Genomic DNA, 19,395 nt, shown 5'->3' on the forward strand with positions numbered 1-19,395 from the left:
CCTCCCTGACCTCCCCAGGACTGTGCCCTTGCCCTCTCAGAGTTGATAACACTCTGTCCTTATCCCTTGTGTGCCCCCTGCTCCTTTCCTGCTCTGTGACATTGCCACCATTGTTTTAGAAGCTAAGTCGCTATTTAATTTCTCAAATTCATATACAAATCTTTTCATGTCCCCCCACCTCGCCCCACTCCATCCCAATTCAAATCTAAGTTCCTGAAAAGCAGAGAATGTTTGGCGACTGCCGAGCTCCATAGGTGCTCAGCTGGTGCTGGCTGCCCATCCTTCCTCTCACTCAGTGCTTCCTGAAAACCATCTGAGCTTCAAACAGCATCAGGCAGCAAGAGCTGGTGCTCTACTGGTGGCTGACACGGCTTCATAAAAACAGAGGAGCGCCCCACCACAAGACAGCAGAGGAGGAAGGGGATGGATGGAAATAGCCTTTGCATACTGCCGGCAGTGGTGTGCAAGAAGCCCAGGCAGGATGAGGGCAGGAGTTGGGCTGGTTTTGCAGCATTGGATAATGAATAAAGATGAGTCAACAGCATTTACCGCACATGGCCATTTTATTCTGTGTTCAAATAATACAATGATTTTATGAGCCTCATTGTACGCACTTGGATGAATCCAAGGCAGGACTGTCTTCACTGTTGCAGCAAACAAGTCTTACAGCGTGGCTCACTCTAATTTAAGGAGAGCCTGTTTTGCACATGGAAAGAAAAGATGTTGAAGTGGAAGCTGTTGGCTGCTCAAATGGAGGGGGTGAGTGGCGTCCCAGGTCAGCATTATCTGAGGGTGGGGACCAGTTTTACAGGTCCAGGAGCCCTGTTTACCAGTGGCTTAGGGGAGTTGATTGAGTCCTGCTTTCCAAGCTTATAGGAGAGTATGGCATAAATCCATACCTCTTAAATTTAATATGTGTAGCCATCTTGAGGATGGGATAGGAGGTGTAGCACAAAGGAGGTAGGAATCTCCCTAAAATGCAGATTCTGACTCAGCAGACCTCAGGTGGGGCCAGAGGTTCTGCATTACTAACCAGTACACCTCCACATATTTTGTGTAGTAAGGATGGATTTTGGAAGCCGACTTTTCTGAACTTTCATTACCTGTCACCACTCATTTCCTAACAACCAAAGGGCTGCTTAGGGAGGCAAGAAAGACGGCCAAGTCTTCCAGATTTGCTGGGCTTCATGAGGACCACATGCCTTTCTGGTCACACTTTCTATCAGCCTGGGCATCTCAGTGGCTCAGGTTATATATTTCTTTAGTCAAGTTCCTAGCCTGATGGGAGACCGGGATACTTTGACGGGGCTTCTCTGTGTCCCCAGTGATTTATCTGCAAGCCTTCTGCAAGGATGGGCTTCCTCCTCAAGGCTAACCTACTCCTTTAAGGGTTGATTCTTCCTATTTTTTTCTCTTGGGGCAACTCTCCAAGAGGTGGGATGTACTGGCCACGGTGCTTACATGATAAATAAGGGAATCCCATTTAGAAGTAAATAATCGCATCTAGAAACCCTCAGGGCAGGGCAGAGAAACCATCTAGAAGGTGAGAAGAGAACTGAGGAGAGCCCCTGGAGCAGGTTGGTCAGTGAGCACTGGCCTGATGCCTGACTCCATTTACCTGCTCAGATGTCCCTGAGCTACATCCGAGATCCTTGTTCAGTGAACCTGAGCTGCAGATTTGGGCTTTGCCTGGTATTTCATTGGATCTGGGTGCTCAGATGAGGCTGCCTGATGGAGATCCCAGGGAATCACCATTCCTGGGGCTCTGAGTGGCTAGGGAGGGCCTGCTGAAACCCATCAGTCACTTGTTTGGCTTTGTTGTTGAAGAGACTAGCGCTCGGTCTAATGCTCTGCCTGGACCTTCTAGCCTCATACTATCTATCAATACCCTGATTCATAAAAATGAAAACCACAAAATATAATAGCCTATAAAAATCACAAGAACATAATTGCCTTAAATTTAACAAAGGCATTTTTTCCCCCAGAGAACCCAGAGTCCTCCTCAGGTCCTCTTGTTTATTCCTGGAGGCCCCCTGTTCCAGGAGGCAGAGAGGAAGTAGAGTCGAGAGGGCTTTGAGCTCCAGCTCATAGGCTGAGGTTTCTGGGGAACCAGTCTCTTCGTTGAGCCACGTTTTTATTCTCCACACTTTGGGCATGCATGGGACCCTGTGGCTACTGGACTCCCTTCCCTTTAGGGAAAGGTTTAAAAAAATACCTGTGGCTATATAATTCTGACACATGCTTGTGTTATGTTCCTTTTTCTCTATCTCCCTCAACTTTTTAAAATTTTGATTTTTTTTTTTTTTTTTTTTTTGATAGAAAGCCCAGGTCAGCCTGCCTACATCCCTTGCCAGAGAGCAGAGATGGCTGTGCAGGCCGGTCAGCCCTAATGGGCTCTGCGCCCCCAACCTTAGAAGCAGATATGGGATTAGTGAGTCTGGGACTTAGGATGGACACTGGCTCTTTGGGCGTTTCTTCCTCTCCACCGCCAGCCTCAAGGCCTGAAGGAGCTTGTCCTTGTTATTCAGGATGTTGTACTCAGAGAGCTTCACCAGCTTGTCAAAGGCAGCCTCTGTGTATGTCAACTCCTTGGTAGCATATGGAGTTTGAGGGCCATAAATGTCCACGTGACCCTGTTCCAGCTCCTCAGGGCTTCGCTCCACACCTGGAGGCAGCAGAAGGACTTGCTATACAGTGGAAGGTTGTAATGACTTGTGTCTGTATCTCTCCCTGTGGCCTGTCCCAGCACACATGGACACACACACCTGCATGAAAACACACATACACATGCACATGCACACACACACACACACACGCATGCACATGCACACCTCCAAGTTCCTCAGGGCAGGGATGCAGCTTGCCCATCGTGGGGCCTCCCTAGCATGACACAGCACCAGGCCCATGGTGGGATGTTAGTAAATGGTGGGTGACTGAAACAGTAGAGGGGGACATTACTGGCTAATGCAAGCTGGAGGGCTTTGCTTTCTTCCCAAAACCCAGGTTGGTTCAAACTAGAGCTAAGCCTGGCTTCCCTGTTAGTAAAGTCAGAAGACTGCACAAATCTAACGATAGGAGCTGTCAGCCCCAGGCCAGGAGTGGGGGTAGGCGGTGGGAACAGAGCTCAGAGGCGGCCTACCTGGGGCCTTGTACTTCTGGAAGGTGTCATTGATGAGTGGGAAGAAAATCACAATGGGGGCATCTGGTTCCTGGGAGTTCTCCATCAAGTAGCACTCCTTGAGGTTGTCTTCCTCCTCCTGCAGCTCGTATTTGGGGAAGGGGATGTTCTGCATGGTGCAGTACTCACATGTTTGCTTCATGGGCTGGAATATCACAGGACGTGTTTGAGTATTAGGGGGTGGTGGTGGTGGTAAGAAACCCGGACTCTTAGAAGCAGCTTCCTGATTTCCCCAGCCAAGTCTCAGGTCTGCAACTACTTTGCCTGTTGGTGCTAATTTTAGAACAAAGGGCCTGAGGCAATAGGTTGGTGTGTGTCCACTGCAAGCTCCTGAAGGTAGACAGAAGCCCTTTCAATGACACTTCACCCAAACACAGACCTGATAGACGTGAGTGGCAGCCTGAGGGTGACTGGAGCTATGCTGCGTAGAGCCATGTCTGGCCAGGCTCCCATGGGAGGTGCATGGCCTTTGGAACTCCCAGAGGGCCACAAGGCTGGAAAGGACTCTGAAAGGGCATCTTTATAAATGTGACATTAACAGAAAGAGCTGTGGACTGAGAGTGTCAGAATCCCCTTAGTTCTGGCCTCTGTTGCAAGCTCACTAGTGATCTTGAACAAGCCACTTCCCATCTCTGTGCCTCAGTTTCCTAACCTGTGACACGGGAATAATAGCAGTTGGGCCATCTACCTCCAAGAGTGGTGTAAAGATCAAGTGAGAGCATGTGTAGGAAAGCACATTGTCACTCATTTATGAACTTGAGTCATTATCACTGGTGTCATGCTTCTCCTTGGTCTCTACTCCCCTTTCCTGGGCTTCAGGACGGGACTGTATTAAAGGAAACCAAAAAAGAATTTCCTTCCCTTAAAAGACCGAAACTTTTCAAAGGTAAATAGAGAAAAATAAAAAATAAAAACCTCTGGTCCTGGTTTTTAATGTAATCACACAGAGGGTCATATTTCCTGGGCAAAGGGGTAATGTGATTATTTTGAAAATAGGACATTATAAGATCTCAAAGTGGTATAAAACTTTAGAATTGACTGGACTCTATTAAGGTTATTTTTTAAAACTCTTTCTTTCTTCTTTCTTTCTTTCTTTCTTTCTTTCTTTCTTTCTTTCTTTCTTTCTTTCTTTCTTTCTTCTTTCTTTCTTTCTTCTTTCTTTCTTTCTTTCTTTCTTTCTTCTTTCTTTCTCTTTCTTCTGATGAATTGCCAAATACAGCAAATGCTCAGATAATAAAATTGCCCAGAAATAAAACTAGAATTTGCTCCATGAGACTACTTAAAGCCCACACTGCATGTGAGGGCCAGATGGCTGCCCCCTGAGATTTGAATGGCTAACCTCACATCAAGTAAAGCAGCTTGAGTTTCTCTGATGCTAAGTCTTGGGGCCTGCGGGGAATGCATGTTCTCCCATTTCCCAGTTTTGTGGGGCTCGGTCAGTGGCCTGTCTCAGAAGAGGCACTGTGCTCCTGCTCAGGCAGGAGACCTTCTTTGTTACACTTGCCTTTGTCTGGGACCCAGCACAGTAATTGAGGTGAATGATGAGGTCAACTTTTCTCTCTGGCCTGAGGAGGGGCGGGTAGCTGGAGTTGACGAAGAATGCAGTGTCCAACAGGCACAAGTGGTTCACGGACTCTGTCAGCTGGTTCGGGAAACCATCTAGCACTGTGTCTGAAAGCCAAGATTTCCAGTTACTATCATGCCCTGGTGACCTGATCTCAGCGGATGGTCACAGGCAGCTGGTGTGGACACAATGCTCTGCCTGGAGCTCCTTTACCTGGGCCTGGGCCTCTATCCCTCCCCCTTCTAGCCAGGATGCCCAGTGAGTCCCAGTGCCCCTTGGGGTGTGCTGATGAAGAACAGCATTATCTTGGGGTTGTAGCAAGTCTTTAATGGAACACACATAGAAAACCCACTCTGACTCAGCCACAGAGCTTGTGGGGTCAAAGGGGTGTAAGAGGGGATCCCCAGGTGGCTCAGCGGTTTAGCGCCTGCCTTCAGCCGAGGGCGTGATCCTGGAGACCCGGGATCGACTCCCGCATCAGGCTCTCAGCGTGGAGCCTGCTTCTCTGTCTGCTTCTTTCTCTCTCTCTCTCTCTCTGTGTGTCTCTCATGAATAAATAAATAAAATCTTTTTTTTTTTTTTAAAAAAAGGGTTGTAAGAATATCATAAATTAGTACAAACCCTAAGCCCAGAGCCCTGCCCTTTTATCCCCAGACAGTGAGCATGAGGATCATTAGGCCAGGCCAAAGCAGCCATTTACAGGCTGTGGTCAAGGGAAATACCAAAGATGGCAACAAGTCAACCTTCAAGCCTCAGCAGGATGGGGAGGAGGTGCTGAGTTTAAGACCTGGCTTTGCCACTTACTATTTGGGAGTTCTTGAGCTGGGTCATCCCTGCTCAATTCTAGGGAGCACCATTCACATTAAAAGGTGCCCCCAGAGTACAATTAAAGAAAGTCAGCACCCACATTTCCCCACCAGGGTCCCAACTTTTACCTGCTGGGATTGTTGTACAAATTCAATTAATTAAATATTAACACTGTTCCATCTGCCATTCAGAACCTCACCAAACATGGAATACACCATGGGATACACTCTGACCCATGAACATGGTCAGAGGAATTTTGTCATCCTTTCTCCACGGCAGCCTCAACATGCACTTCCCCCTTTATCGGAACAGAGGCAGGCAGCCAGGTAGGGTTACCTCTCCATATGGAGAACTGGCTGTTCTGGAGATAGTCCGTGTGCAGCTGCAGTCCCAACAAGAAGTTGTGGAACTGAGACACAAAGGCCCGATGGGTGAGGATGCTGCGGAAAGTATTGGACAGCCATGACCCTGGGATCACCACCGCAGTGTCCAAGACGTTGGCATCACATTTGGGAATTTCAGGCAGGAGTGGCTCATCTTCTGTGGGGGAGAGGGAGGATGGAAGGCAAGTCTTAAGAGCTGGGGTCCCCAGATTGCCCAGGTGAAGCACTGCATTGTTACCTGGCATCCAAGGGCCAGCCACTGTGAGTGCCACTCATACCTTCCTTGCCTAGGTTTTAAGATCCTGGCACTGGAGTCAGGAGGATTCAGGTGAGAGAACAGGGACAGGGTGGTGGAGAAGAGGGGTGATGACAGGTAAGGGGAGTCCCAGAGAGGATAGGGAATCTGGACTGGGAATCAGCCACCTGTAACTGTGCTCCTAGATCCCCACCCCCTTAGCTCTCCTCGGCACTGTGCCCTCTGCCAGCCCTCCCCAACCCCTAGTCAGCCGGAGCTGGCCCCTGAAGCTTGTGACTGACCTCCAGTCACCCTCCTCTCCAGGCAAGGGTTATCTAACCCTAGCTACTGTGTCATCTCTGAACCACAGAGATGACATTGAAACATGTGGCAGGTGGACTGGTCCTGTGTTTGTGATCCGCCCCTCCCCGCATTGCCCAACCAAGAGGGGAAGCCAGTGGGGTCACCCACCGATGTCGTGCACTCTCTCCCTCGTCCACCTGTGGAAAAACTCCTCCGAGCTTTGGGACAGATTCCAGGCATCAAGCAGGTTTAGGGAGAAGATGCTGCTCCACAAGCCTAGGGAGCAGGGCCAGCCGTGAGCAGCTCTGCCCCAGAGCCCCCAGACCCCAAAGATCGACTGCTTCTACCTTAGTCTTGATGTTCCCTCCAAGTTGGGCTGCTCAGGGGGTGAGACAGACTTTGGTTTCCCTCCCCACTGTGCAGCTGGACACCCATGACTGATGAGGGCATGCTGGCAAATGCAGGAGGGTCACCTGCTCAAGGGGTAACCCAAACCAGCACCAGCACCCAGGACAGGATTATGGGGGAATAGAGCACGCCTCCCTGTTACTCCTCTACTTGAAAGGATTCCCACAGGCTTCCCGGGCCAGGAGTCACCTAGCATGTAGCACATCCGCGACTCTGGGATCCTCTTCATCAGCCGCCCCATGAAGAACTTGGAGCCGAAGAGCTCTGTGGGGATGAAGGCCCCATACTTCTGCAGGCCCACCTCGTAGGGAGAGAACTCGCACCACTCTGCACATGAAGCAGCACGGCAGGGTGTCAGGCTCAGGCCTGGACAGCCCAGCCCTCCCTCCTCAGGGTTCCTACAGGTCCTGGGCCTTGGGGGTGCCTGGCACAGGAAGGCCACAGTTCCCCCACAGGACACATGGGGGCGCCCACAACTGGCTTCTGCTGCCAGACAAAACACTGCTTTGCAACCCTCATGGCTCATTTGCTCCACAAACTGGATAAACAGAGACCACACTTGACTTTAAAGCAGGATAGGTATCCAGAGTCCCTCATTCTGGGCACCTTAGGAAATATCTAGAACCCCTTCCCTTCTTAACTTGATTACCCCTGTCCCATCAAATCTCTGCTCCTAGAAAAGCCATGAAACCCCACCAGCCTAGTCCACCCACAAAGAAGAGGTAGCAAAGTCAAGGTGAAGGTTGGCAAAAGTGTGTGGTCGGTTGTGTGTGTGCTGGGGTACTGGGTACCTTTGCCTGCTGAGAAGGGACACCCTTATAAGTTTCTAGCCACCAGTGTTACCTCTGAAATCCTGGTTGCTTACATCATCCTTGACATTGATGGTGAGGTAGATGGGCAGGGGGTTCTGGCCTTGGCTCAAAGCAGCACGCTGATCTGATAGTTTGGATTCATTTCTCTGTGGGGAAATGAAATGGTGAAGGAGAAGCAGCAGCCTAGAGGGAGAGCAGAATTAGGGGACAGTCTGGACCTCCAGCAGGCCATTTCCTACATCCTGAGCTCACCAGGTCACTATGTAGGTCCCAGGCAATACCAGTCAAACCTGCTCTTAAAATGTACCTGTAGAATGTTCACTCATCCCTGGGCTCTTCACCATCCCAGACATATGGATGAGAGTGGGACCGAATCTGCAGTTTAGGGCTATCCCTCAGAGTCCCAGGATCTCCCCATGTCTCAAGGACCATAGAATGAAAAGGTCGGGGTGGAAAAGGCCACCACTGTCCCTCTTTATCCCCATCATCTTCCACCCCGCATACACTAGAGCAGGTCCATTTTTCTTATCTGCTTTGCACATTGGGCTCCATCATAAAATTTACTTGGGAGGGGGAGAAAAAGCTGCGTTTTAAAAAATTCAAACGAAATGTTTGGAAATGGTGTACCTGATGGCAGCCAAAGTCCCTCCCCATATCAAACCCCAGGCAACACTCAGATTTCTGTTATCAAAAGCCTTGGTGCTTTCTTCCTCATCACACGGGGCACTAAATATTATCAGAAATATCAACTACCACTTACTGCTGTAATTTAAGGAATAGCACAGAGCAAGACCAGAACTGAAACCCCAACCTGCCTGAATCCAAAAGCCAACACCTTCAGTCTCTGCCTGCCCTGCTTCATCATAAGGACAGATTAGATGGTGGGTTATGAAGAAGGGGAGAGTGGGTGGGATCCATCGAAAGCTGTGAGTACCTCAGTTCTGAATCTCTATTGCCTAGCAGTTTCTGACATGTGGGAGGCACTTAATTTTTTTTTTGAAAGAAAAAAAATAAAGGAATGAATGCACTTTGAAGATGAGGTTCAGGTCATCTTTCATTTTCAGGATGACTTCATCTAGGGACCTCCTAGAAAATAATTTGCTACCGTCCGTCTCCTGGCAAGTTCTGTTTTGAGTTCAGGACTCCTCAGATACTTTTGGGAGTGGGGCAGAGATCCAGAGATAGGTCTGGACAGAAACTAGGTGGGAAGCTCTGCTTTGAGGCCAAGCAACAGCTAAAGTCGGTCCTCCCTGGGGCCTGTGCAGCTAGAAGGGTCTGGGTGTCTGCTGAGCTCACCCTGATGTCCAGGACCATGGCGTCCCCTGCAGATGCCACTGCTGCCCACATCCCAGATGATGCTCACAGCAGCTGAGAGCACCAGCACAGACTGCTTTTCTTCTTGGGCACGTAGTATGCAGATTGTTGGATCTCAGAGCAGAAAGGAACCTCCTTGGGCCCATCCTCTGTGAGGTGGCCATGAGAAGGAGCCCTACAGACCTTCGACTGCAAGGAGTATGATCGACTCAAGGGCATTAGCTGCTGTGCTCTGAAATCCATGGCTGAATTTGCACTGGGGTCACACTTCCCATTGGGCAGCTCCCAGCACATGACTGAGCAGCAGGGATCCTGAGGCAGGCCCATTCATGCCCACGGAGGTCACCAAACTCCTGACAGACAATTTGTTTAGAGGATTCTCCAAGGGCCTTGTTGAACCTTCTAGACCAGCAGTCTAGGATGCTTCTCACAGCCCTTCTTCCCTCTCTCCTCCACTTGAGGTCAGACTTGTATCACAGTCGAATGCCTTGCCAGCCTCCTCCAGCTCCCTCCCCGTGTTCTCTCCTGGTGTCTTGGCCAAGAAGGACACGCTGCCACTCTGCAGGACAGCATCTAAGCCATCCCCACCACAGGGGTCTCAGTCACTAAAGGGATGTGGGGAGACAGTTCCACCATCTTCCTCCATCATGCACTTGGGCACTTCATGCCTCCTACAGTCCACAAGTAAATTTGCAGATCTAAGCTAACTTCCTTTTGAGAAGTAAGTCTAAACCATCACCCCCTCCCCAATGAAGAAAGAGAGCTGGACATCCATGGGGCACACTGGACCTCAGAAGATGCTGAGCACTTACCTCATCCCCCAGACAGGCCTCAATCAGCAGGCCCCAGAAATCTGTAAAGGTGACCTTGTAGCCTTCCTGACTGCGCTGCCGAAGCTCCTCCTGGAATTTGGAGAGCTGGTCTGGGAACAGGGCAGGCATCTTGTCCTTGACCACATGCCTCCGTGCCTCAAGTACGGCAGGCTCCAGATTTTTGGAGGACCAGTCGGGGTCACGGTACAAGGTAGCCATGGTCCTGGAGAGAGACACGCGTGGGGATAGAACTGAGCCAGCCCTGGTCCAGTGAACACGGGAATCTGGCTATAGAGAGGTGGACAGATCGTGGGAGACCCTAACCCACCAGGAGAAGAGCCTGGAGGGAAAGAGGGGGCATTATTATTCAGAGTCACAGTGGCCACCATTTCTTGACTGCCCACCACGTGCCAGGTATAGCATGTTGCTTAAGAGTGAGGATTCTGGGGGTGCCTGGGGGGCTCAGTCAGTTAAGTGTCTGCCTTAGGCTCAGGTCATGATCCCGGGATCCTGGGATGGAGCCATATCAGGCTCCCTGCTCAGTGGGGAATCTGCTTTCCCTCTCCCTCTGCCCCTTGTCCCCCCCACACCCCCGCCCCAGCTCATGCTCTCTCTCTCTCTCTTTCTCTCAAATAAATAAAATCTAAAAAAAAAAAAAAAAAAACCAAGAGTGAGGATTCTGGACCCAGATCTTCTTGGGTTCAAAACCAGACTCTGCCACTCACTAGCTGTGTAATCTTGGGCAAGTTATCTAACCGCTCTTCATATCAGTTTTCCCATCTGTAGAATGGGGAAAATGATAATTATACCTACTTCAAAGAGTTATTGAGAAGATTACATGAGTTAATGCAATTTAAAGTGGTTAGAACAGTAGCCAGCGCAAAGTAATTGCTGGGTCGTGGCATGGCAAGGCCAACATTTGATCCCAGGCTTGGCTGATTCCAAATCCTGGACTCTTTCCACTCTGCCACAATTCCCACAAAAATGATGCTGGGTAAAGATTAATTTCCCCCTTTTCTTCTTAGCTTATATGTGGGCAGTGGGAAGGAGTAGAACAAAGACAGAGATCCCTCTAGCCCTGGATCACTGCCTCTTCTTGGCCTGGACCCAGCTTTTCTGTCTCTGTCGGAACAGCACCCGGGAACCCCGTACTCCACAGCCTGCGATGTCCCTGCTGTCTGAACAGTGGCCTCTTCCTTCACAGGCTTTGTTTCTGGTCTGGGAAGGTGGGGGTTGGTCAAGAGATTTCATCAACAAAAAGCACCCTGCTCTCCGTAAGATTCACTCTTACTTTTGTATGTTGAAAGAGCTTTCAAAACCATTATAAATGATTGATTTTAAAAGAATACTTCCAGTGCTTTCCCAGGCCAGGAGATCCCCCACCCCCCCCCACCCCCGCCCCAGGGCCCCTCAGCTCCTCCCAGTCTCCTGCTGGGCCCAGCACTGCCAGGATGCAGGCGCCCCTCTGCCCTGATGGAAGCAAGTTTTATCTCCTTAGTGTACCATCCATGGGCAATGCCAATAAATGTCAGCTATCCTTCTGTCTCATCTGGGCTGAAGCCTTGGAGTTCCTGATGCACCAGCAGCCCTTAGCCTTCATGTCCACTGCTCAAATATAAGTTACCTAGAGCTCCTCCAGGATGAGGGGCCCAGCTTGGGACCTCCAAGGCTCAGAGGCCCACCAGAGCCCCTGACAGAAGAAGATGCAGCCCTGGTGGTCAAGAGGCCCCTGCCAACCTGGACCAGGCTGTGTTATGACCTCAGTGGGCCCCTTCCACCATAAAAATACTAAAAAGTATGTTTTATGGTTATTGTATAAAAACAAATATAATCATGCTATTTATTAAAACATTTCCTTCAACCTAGATGTTCTTTTTTTTTTTTTCCCCTACTCTTAAGAGAAAGTAAAACATTTTTTGTGGGCCTCTACAAGCATTGTGGGCCTTAGGCACAGTGGTTCCCATGGAGACATTGGCCTCACACTGGCATCACCTTGGGGGGGGGGGCTCACTTTCCTTGCTCCCCAGCAGGGAGTGATGAGGTGGGAGCCTGAGGAAGCCTCCTTGGCAGAGGGAGGGGCCAGGATGGGGGTGGGCTGGAGTGTGGGCAGCCAGAGCAGCTGGGCCAGCTTACCCACCCTAGGAGAGCTGGTGTCGTCAGAGCGGAGGGAGGCATCTTCTGGGCAGGATGGGTCAGTGGCAGGAGTGGTTCACTCAGTGCTAGCCACTGTGTTCCTGGGTCCGGGCCACAGCCCCAGGGTACCCAGTACTGGGAGAGCCTCTCACAATGACCCCATGGGGCAGTGCCATTGTTAACTACTTACAGATTCTGAAACTAAAGACTCAGAGAAGTGAAGCTGCTGCCCAAGGTCACACGGCTGTAAGTGGTAGAGCTGCCCAGGTTTTGCGAGACACTCTAACTTAGGACAGAGAGAGCTTCACCAGAGACCCCAGGCTGGCCTGTTTACTGCTTACTCTGGGCTCCACCAGGCAGCAGCACCCAGCTCCTTACCAGGTGGCCCCTGACAGGCCTGTGATGTAGCTGGCACAGTTCAGGATGTTCAGCTTCTGCAGCGCCAACAGGTGGCCATACATGGCGGTCATGGATCTTGTTCCACCCCCAGTGGCCATGATGGCTATCAGTGGTACCTGGGAGCATACAGAGCTGTTGGAGTGGTGCTGGGTAGGAGAAGACATGGACTGGCATATAGATGCTAAGAAAGAACGGTGGAGGAGGGACCTGATCATAGACAGTGAGGCGTCGAATGACCTGAAAACTGCCTTTCCCAGAGTGATGGGCCATCGAGTAGGTCTACAATTAGATCTTAGCTCCAAACCCAACACTTGGGGAGGGTAAATGGCTCTGAAGCTTTACATGGCTTGGTCAATCAGAACACCATAGCTGGAAGAGTTCTTAGCACTGTTAGCCTAGCCCACAGTTAACAGATGATGACACTGAGGTCCAGAGGGTTGACAGACTCCCTCGAGAACCCAGCTAGTGTGTGATTCCCTAATGGTTCCTTCTGTACAAGGATATGATATTAGGGCACCAGGCCCAGACCTGGCATATGATAAGTGCTCAATATATACCATATGAACAATAGCAGAAATCACTGAATTCTTGATGTGGGAAGGAGTAGAGATGTCACCTCTAGATTTACATAGGTTTGAGATGTCCTTGGTGTTTTCCCCTCAAGACAGGAGAGTGGGGAGGGGGACCTTTGCCAAGATGTACTCTTTATTTGAGCAGGGACAGTAAGATCCTTCTGTCGGCTAAAGTCTCATCATAGTCCTCCTCAGGCATGAGGTCTCCAACCTCTCACCCAAGGTCAGCCTCAGGAGGCAGGCATTGGACTAGTGATCTGCTGCCTGGGGGGTGTGGGCCTCAGTCGGTACCAGGGAGGTGACAAAGGGCTCTAACAAAGGCACTCTTTCTGCCCTATGGGAAGAAGCTGGCCCTACAAGGGGAAGCTGCTTCTCTATAGTTTCCAACTGATGTTTTTTCTGGGGGGTTGTGTATGTGTGCATATTTGGGGGAAGAAATAATTGAAGAAGAGCCCACAGCCTTTTGGGTAGAGGCGGTAGAGCTTTAGATATTTTCCTGGCTGGGAGAGCAGGCCCTTTTGTCCCTGTGTAAGTAAGACGTCTCAGGATCCCTTAGTGCATGGGGAGGAGCAGCTGCGGCTCCTTGCTTTCACTCCCTGCCTTGCCCTTCCCTACCCTTGCAAACCCACGATTGAATCACATCCAGCACGGCCCTCAGCTGGGCACCCAGGAAAGGTAGTGGCGAGGTCACCCAGGGGCAAAGTAGGACTTGGAGGTGGCTGGCAGGATGTAGTGTCTGAAGGACAAGCTCGGCTCAGAGGGGGACTTACTCCCAGGCTGGAAGTCCTTTGCTTACCCACCTCATCCACATGCAGGTCCTCCTCCAGCTGCAGCACCTGTTTCAGTGCCTGAGCCGCCACCACCTTCCGCTTCTGCAGGAACTCCAGCTCTGCTGCACACAGGCTGAAGCCCAGCCGCACATCCAGCGTCTGAGGGCTAAGCAGACAGAGGAGCCTGATAAGTAGGCCTGTAGGCTTCACCACCATGAAGATAAGGTTTTAGGGACAGTTGGTCATCAGCTTGAAGCCTGGTTTTGCCATATACCATTTCTATGACTTTGGGCCTCAGCTTTCTCATCTGTAAAATGGGGCTAATTGTGCTTAACTCTCAGCGCTGTCTTCAGCACTTCATGAGATTGACAAACGGAAAGCCCCTAAAGCCTTAACTGACATACTCTCAGCAGAGCCTCAACAAAATCAGGGACTAATCGAATCCTCTGCATCCTCAGCTTATCTGGAAAGTCCAGAAAGGCTTCCCCCAGGTATCTTCCATAACCCGAGGCTAGACAGCAGTGACAAGGAGCCCTGGGATCCTTTGGGTCAATCTCCCTGGACCAGGCTTTACAATAAGGGCTCTTCTGTGGAGTTCACATTCTCTAGCCAGTTTCTTGGTCCTGGAGTAAATACTCCTCTGTGTGTTTGTGCAATTGACAAAAACCTTTCATATTCCTGATGTCATCACCCTCTCATCTCCATAGATCTGCAAGGCAGGTGGGCAGGAGCTGCCATAGTGTGTCCAACACGTGTCTTCTTTTTATCACATCCTTGCCCTGGACAAGTCCAGGCTCCTGGCCTGGCAGCCAAGACCCTACATGATATGTCCAGCCTCATCTTTCACTACTTCTCGGAAGGGCATGTTAGCTCTCAGAGCCCAGAAGCAGTCTCAGTTCCAAGCCTTTGCACAGCCCTTGCCTTCACCAGAAGCTTCCTCCCTCTGCCTACGTACATCCCTAGTGTCCTCCCAGGCTCAGTTCCCCAGGGACTCCAGGTGAATGGACTTTGACAAATTTCTGACCTGAGTCTTACTTAGTGGCCCGAACCCCCAACCAGATAACATGTCCTTGAAACCAGAGCCTAGCAGCCTTGCCATCATGTTCCCTCCAGGTTGAACATGGGCCTACAGACACAACTATGAAGAAATAACTCTTTCCTTGGCCTCAACAAAAAATAAATAATAAAACAACAGTAATAACACTGGTTGATATTTGCTGAGTGTCCCTCTTGCAGATCACTGAGGACTTCCCATGTGTTCTCTCACTGGATCCTCAGGGCAACATGTACTCTTGGTTTTGCTCCAATTTACAGATGAGAAAAACTGCGACCTACAGAGGCTATATGACTTGTCCAAGGAAAAATAGTTAATCAAATTGTAAATGGTCACTTGATTTTTGACAAGGATGCCAAGGCAATTCAAAGGGGGAAAGAATAGTCTTTTTAGTAAATGGTGTCGGGGTAACTGGATATCCACATTCAAAAGAATTAAGCTGAGTCCCTATTTCACGTTGTATACACAAATTAACTCAAAATCTGTCATAGACCTAAATGTGAGAGCTAAAATCATAAAACTCTTAGAAGAAAACATGGGAGTAAATCTTCACAACTATTGGATTAAGCAATAGTTTCTGAAATATGATATGAAAAGCACAGGTGACATACATACATACACTAGATTTCACAGAGTTTAAAATGTCTTTGCCGGGGTGCCGGGGTGGGTAGCTCAGTCAGTTAAGCATCTGCCTTCAGCTCAGAGGCTCAGGTTGTGAACCCAGGGTCCTGGGATCCGGCCCCACATTACACTGGACTCCCTCCAAGGAGCCTGCTTCTGCCTCTCCCTCTGCCCCTCCCCCTGCTTGTGCGCTCTCAAATAAAAATAAATAAAATCTTTTAAAAAATGTCTTTGCTTCCAAGGACATTATCAAGAATGTAAAAAGACAACCTCCAGAATAGGAGAAAATATTTTCAAATCATATATCTGACAAGGGACTTATATCCAGAGTATAAAAAGAATGCTTACAACTTAACAATAAGAGGCAAATAACCCACTTTAAAAATGGACAAAATATTTGAATTGACATTTCTCCAAAAAAAGATATAAAAATGGTCAATAAGTCCATGAAAAGATGCTCAACACCATTAGCCATCAGGGAAATGCAAATCAAAATGACATATCACTCCCTCAGTTGACTTAGAAAGACAGAAAGAGGGTGCTTTACCAGGGTGTAGTCTTCATGTGTAATGCGCAGTTCTCACCCTGGGAATTGAAAGATGAACAGCTTTTCAGGGATGACAATTTAGAGCCAAGTGGTCCCAACCAAAGAAGTGGAGTCTCACCACACTGTCCACTGTCGACTCAGCACACACAGCCCACATGCGTGCACACACACACACACACACACAACCTTCATTCCTTCTTCTGGATTCCCTTTACGATCCTCAACTCAGCCTCTATACACTCTCTTTGGCTCTACACCACAGCCCGCAGTTTCCTACCCCACAAGACTCCTCTGACCTGCCTGAGAGACCCCCCTGCATCACCTCCCCCATGCTTTCCCCATCTCCTTCCCTTGGGAACTTGGGGCTAGGCTGCTCCCAGGCCCCTTCTCACTCCCAGGCCCTTACCACTGGCAGGGTCACCGTCTGGCCATCAGGGAGGCAATCAAGGGGCTGGCAGACAAGGCTGCTCTTCTTGTGTGCACAGCAGCAGCAAAGCTGGAAGGATGGATGGGTTCTGTGAGGGGTGAGGGGCTTTCTGGCAGCCCCGCCTGCACCAGTCCCCTATACCACCCCCACTGCCACTGTCTTGTACCCCATGGCTCCACTGGCTCTTGGGCACTTCCGTGTGCATCCAGGGCTGGAAGTATTTGGGGTAGTGGAAGCAGGCCGGGTTTGGGCAGCACGGCTCCCGGCAGTGTGAGACGCGTTGGGTGTGCTCGAAGGACTCCTTCACTGTCACCAGGAGGTCCTTCACTGGGATAGAGGACAAGAGGGATGAGCCCCTAGAAGCCTCTGACCTCCCCCACACCCCATCTTGAACCAGGAAAAAGCCGGGCTGGAAGAACCCAGGACAGGGGTTTAGAAGCATATACCTAGGGTACTGGTTAAAATGCCTCAGTCTCATTCCATAGGGTCAGGCAGGGTCCATGAATCTGTATTTAACAAGGCTGTGTGTGATGCTGACAAATGAGGTCCCTAGAAAGCCCTGAGATGCTGAATCCTCTGGACTAGCCCTGCTAGGTTCTGCTTTTCCAGGAGGTGCCCTAAGGTCATCCTCCTGCTATATTGAAAATGGGCCTTCACCATACCACCAGATTTTGGGGGCGTGGGTTCTTCCTCCCTCCCCATCCCATGTCTGTGCAGCTATGCTGCTCTCTTCTCTTGGGCCAGGGCTGGAAGCCTTGCATGAGTAAGATGGGATGGAGCGGTAAACTGAAGAGTTTTGTAATTGTGGATCTCTTAGGTCCCCACCAGCTATAAGATGCTAGGACCCTCTATGAATTATAATCCGACCAGAGGAACAGGCACAGGTAGGGGGGCCCTGGGTGTTGTCGGAGCCCACCTTCCTTGAGACTGGCCACTGCAGCAGACCAGGAGTGCAGCGCAGACCTGAGTGGGCCAGGTGGGCAGTGCTGTGCCACAAGCCCCTGCCCACAGTGCTTGTCAGGCCTGAGAGGTTCTGAGGGTCACGTGGGTGCCTGAAAGAACATGCTCCTTACAGAGCAGGAGGGAGACCAGGGGTTCATGACCCCTGAAGGTGAGCTGATCCTGAGGAGCCCTGGCCAAGCTAAATCCAGACTGAGCCCAGGGCAGCCATGTGGCACTTCGGTCCCCAGCAGCAGAGGAGGTCACAGGACTTACTTTTGCTGCTCTTCTTCTGCTGCCTGCATTCTGTGTGAACCTCTAGGCAGGAGACTTGACGAGCCTGAAACAAAGGACAGGAGGGTCAGTCTGAGCACCAGTTGCCCCCTCCCTCTGCCAGGCCAAATGGAGGAGATGAATGAGGGCATAAATTCAGCGCTGGTCTGATTTTGGGCCGACTCTACATTTTCTGAACCCAATCAAGGCTTATCATCTCATTAAGAGATGGTTGTGAAAAGGAATCCATCCCGAAAAATCTAGGATGTATGGTCACCATTTACTAGGGGTCATGCTCTCAGCTACAGGTCAGAGATGGAAGCTGAGTGATTTTGTTCAAAACAACAACAAAAAAAAGAGAACATTCCACTGTGAGCTTTGGAAGTGAGAACTTTCAACAAAATAGTCTTCTATAAGTCAGATTCTTTTACCACAAACTCCCTAAGACTGATTTCTGGGGGAGAGATCTCAAATCCCAAGGCTTTAGATGAATTTAATTGAAATATCTGTACCGATAGCTGAATTATGAAAATCTTTTAAACATCGGACTTGTGCTTATAGAGGAGTTGGAGCTGGGGAAAATGGGACAGAGGCTGAATCAGAGAGGAGGCTGTTTCCAAGGAGGTACTTTAATTGGGGAGGTTCCCAAGGGGAGAGGTCGTCCTTGTGGGGTACAGGATCCAGGGTGATAGATGTCCCCGGCTCCCTCTGCCCCAGAAGCAGGGGCCCAGCCCCTGCCCCACCCGTCCAAGCCCCCCATTGGCCTGCTTTAGTTAGCCTGGTTCCTGGCATGCTTCAGGACAGGGGCTCAGGTGAGCCCATGTTCTCTCCCATGGTTCTGTTCCCCTGAGAGCAGCAGCCAAGTGTGGCCTCTGGAACTACAGAAATCCGGAAGGACAATTACCACCAGCACACCATTGGTGATGAGGGACTCAGGTGGAGAGGGACTGGAAAACAAAATGAGAATGCCTGGTCGGTTATATTATTCTTGCTTGATTTCTCACAAAGGTGTTAAAGAGTCTGTATAGGGACAATAATGAGGTAGCATGGCCTCCTTGGTACTTATGAAAAATAGCAGCTTAAGAAACCTTAGATCATGGGGGCTGTAGGTAGCTCCACTGGTTGAGCATTTGAGTGGCTTTCTTCAGCTCAGGTCATGATCTTAGGGTCCTGGGATCAAGCCCCACATTGGGCTCCCTGCTTAGAGGGAGCCTGCTTCTCCCTCTCCCTCTGCCACTCCCACCTGATGCTCTCTCTCTCAAGTGAATAAATAAAATCTTAAAAAAAAATAATGAAACCTTAGAACTATGGATTGTCAAGGAAAAAAGTCATACATTTTAAATAGAATAGGGAAAAAATGTAGCAGTTGGAAGGAGGAGAAGAGTGCCATTTTTTAAAAAAGGGATAACTGTTTTTTATGCTCAATCAGATGCCCAACCGTGCTCTATGCCCAACTGTAAGGAGCTATGAAGATAAACAGGTGGCAGAGAAAGGCCTGAGCCTGCCACTTGCAGCAGATATAAATAGTTCTGGTGGCAGAAATGACCCGTTCTCCTTTCTGTGCTTTATTTAATTCATGTATTTAATGAACAGTTCTGACCCAGCCAGAGAGGAGTCTGGTATATAGAAAATGTCTTCATGTTATATAGTCAAGAATATAAGCCCTCAAAGTTACAATTAGCCTAGGGGAGTCCACAGCCCCCCATGCCAAAATTAGGCCTAAGATGATTATATCTCCAGATCAACACTTACTACCAATTTTGACATGTTTCATTTTGCAAGCTACCAGGAATTTTTCCTTAAGTCTTGATGAATCAAGAACTGGAGGAGAGAGCCCAGATGTT

General features: G+C 49.8%; 1 protein-coding gene across 8 annotated transcripts in view; it reads right to left on the reverse strand.

The window, feature by feature from the left end:
* Positions 1–544: 544 nt before the first annotated feature.
* Positions 545–19,395, reverse strand: part of PLA2G4E (phospholipase A2 group IVE) — a 58,947-nt gene continuing 40,096 nt past the window's right edge. For all 8 annotated transcript variants that reach the window (XM_025473090.3, XM_049104251.1, XM_035708758.2 and 5 more), the window contains 15 exons: positions 18,456–18,498; positions 17,555–17,618; positions 16,506–16,666; positions 16,319–16,408; positions 15,913–15,950; positions 13,721–13,856; positions 12,328–12,464; positions 9,817–10,039; positions 7,722–7,836; positions 7,068–7,205; positions 6,639–6,746; positions 5,886–6,089; positions 4,683–4,849; positions 3,140–3,323; positions 545–2,665 (listed from right to left, as the gene is read on the reverse strand). In XM_025473090.3, coding sequence (XP_025328875.1) covers positions 2,445–2,665; positions 3,140–3,323; positions 4,683–4,849; positions 5,886–6,089; positions 6,639–6,746; positions 7,068–7,205; positions 7,722–7,836; positions 9,817–10,039; positions 12,328–12,464; positions 13,721–13,856; positions 15,913–15,950; positions 16,319–16,408; positions 16,506–16,666; positions 17,555–17,618; positions 18,456–18,498 — 2,029 coding nt within the window. In that variant the 3' untranslated portion in view covers positions 545–2,444. The remainder of the gene's footprint in view (positions 2,666–3,139; positions 3,324–4,682; positions 4,850–5,885; positions 6,090–6,638; positions 6,747–7,067; positions 7,206–7,721; positions 7,837–9,816; positions 10,040–12,327; positions 12,465–13,720; positions 13,857–15,912; positions 15,951–16,318; positions 16,409–16,505; positions 16,667–17,554; positions 17,619–18,455; positions 18,499–19,395) is intronic.

Source organism: Canis lupus, chromosome 30 (assembly GCF_003254725.2).
Source record: "Canis lupus dingo isolate Sandy chromosome 30, ASM325472v2, whole genome shotgun sequence".
In the NCBI taxonomy this organism is placed as follows: domain Eukaryota; kingdom Metazoa; phylum Chordata; class Mammalia; order Carnivora; family Canidae; genus Canis; species Canis lupus.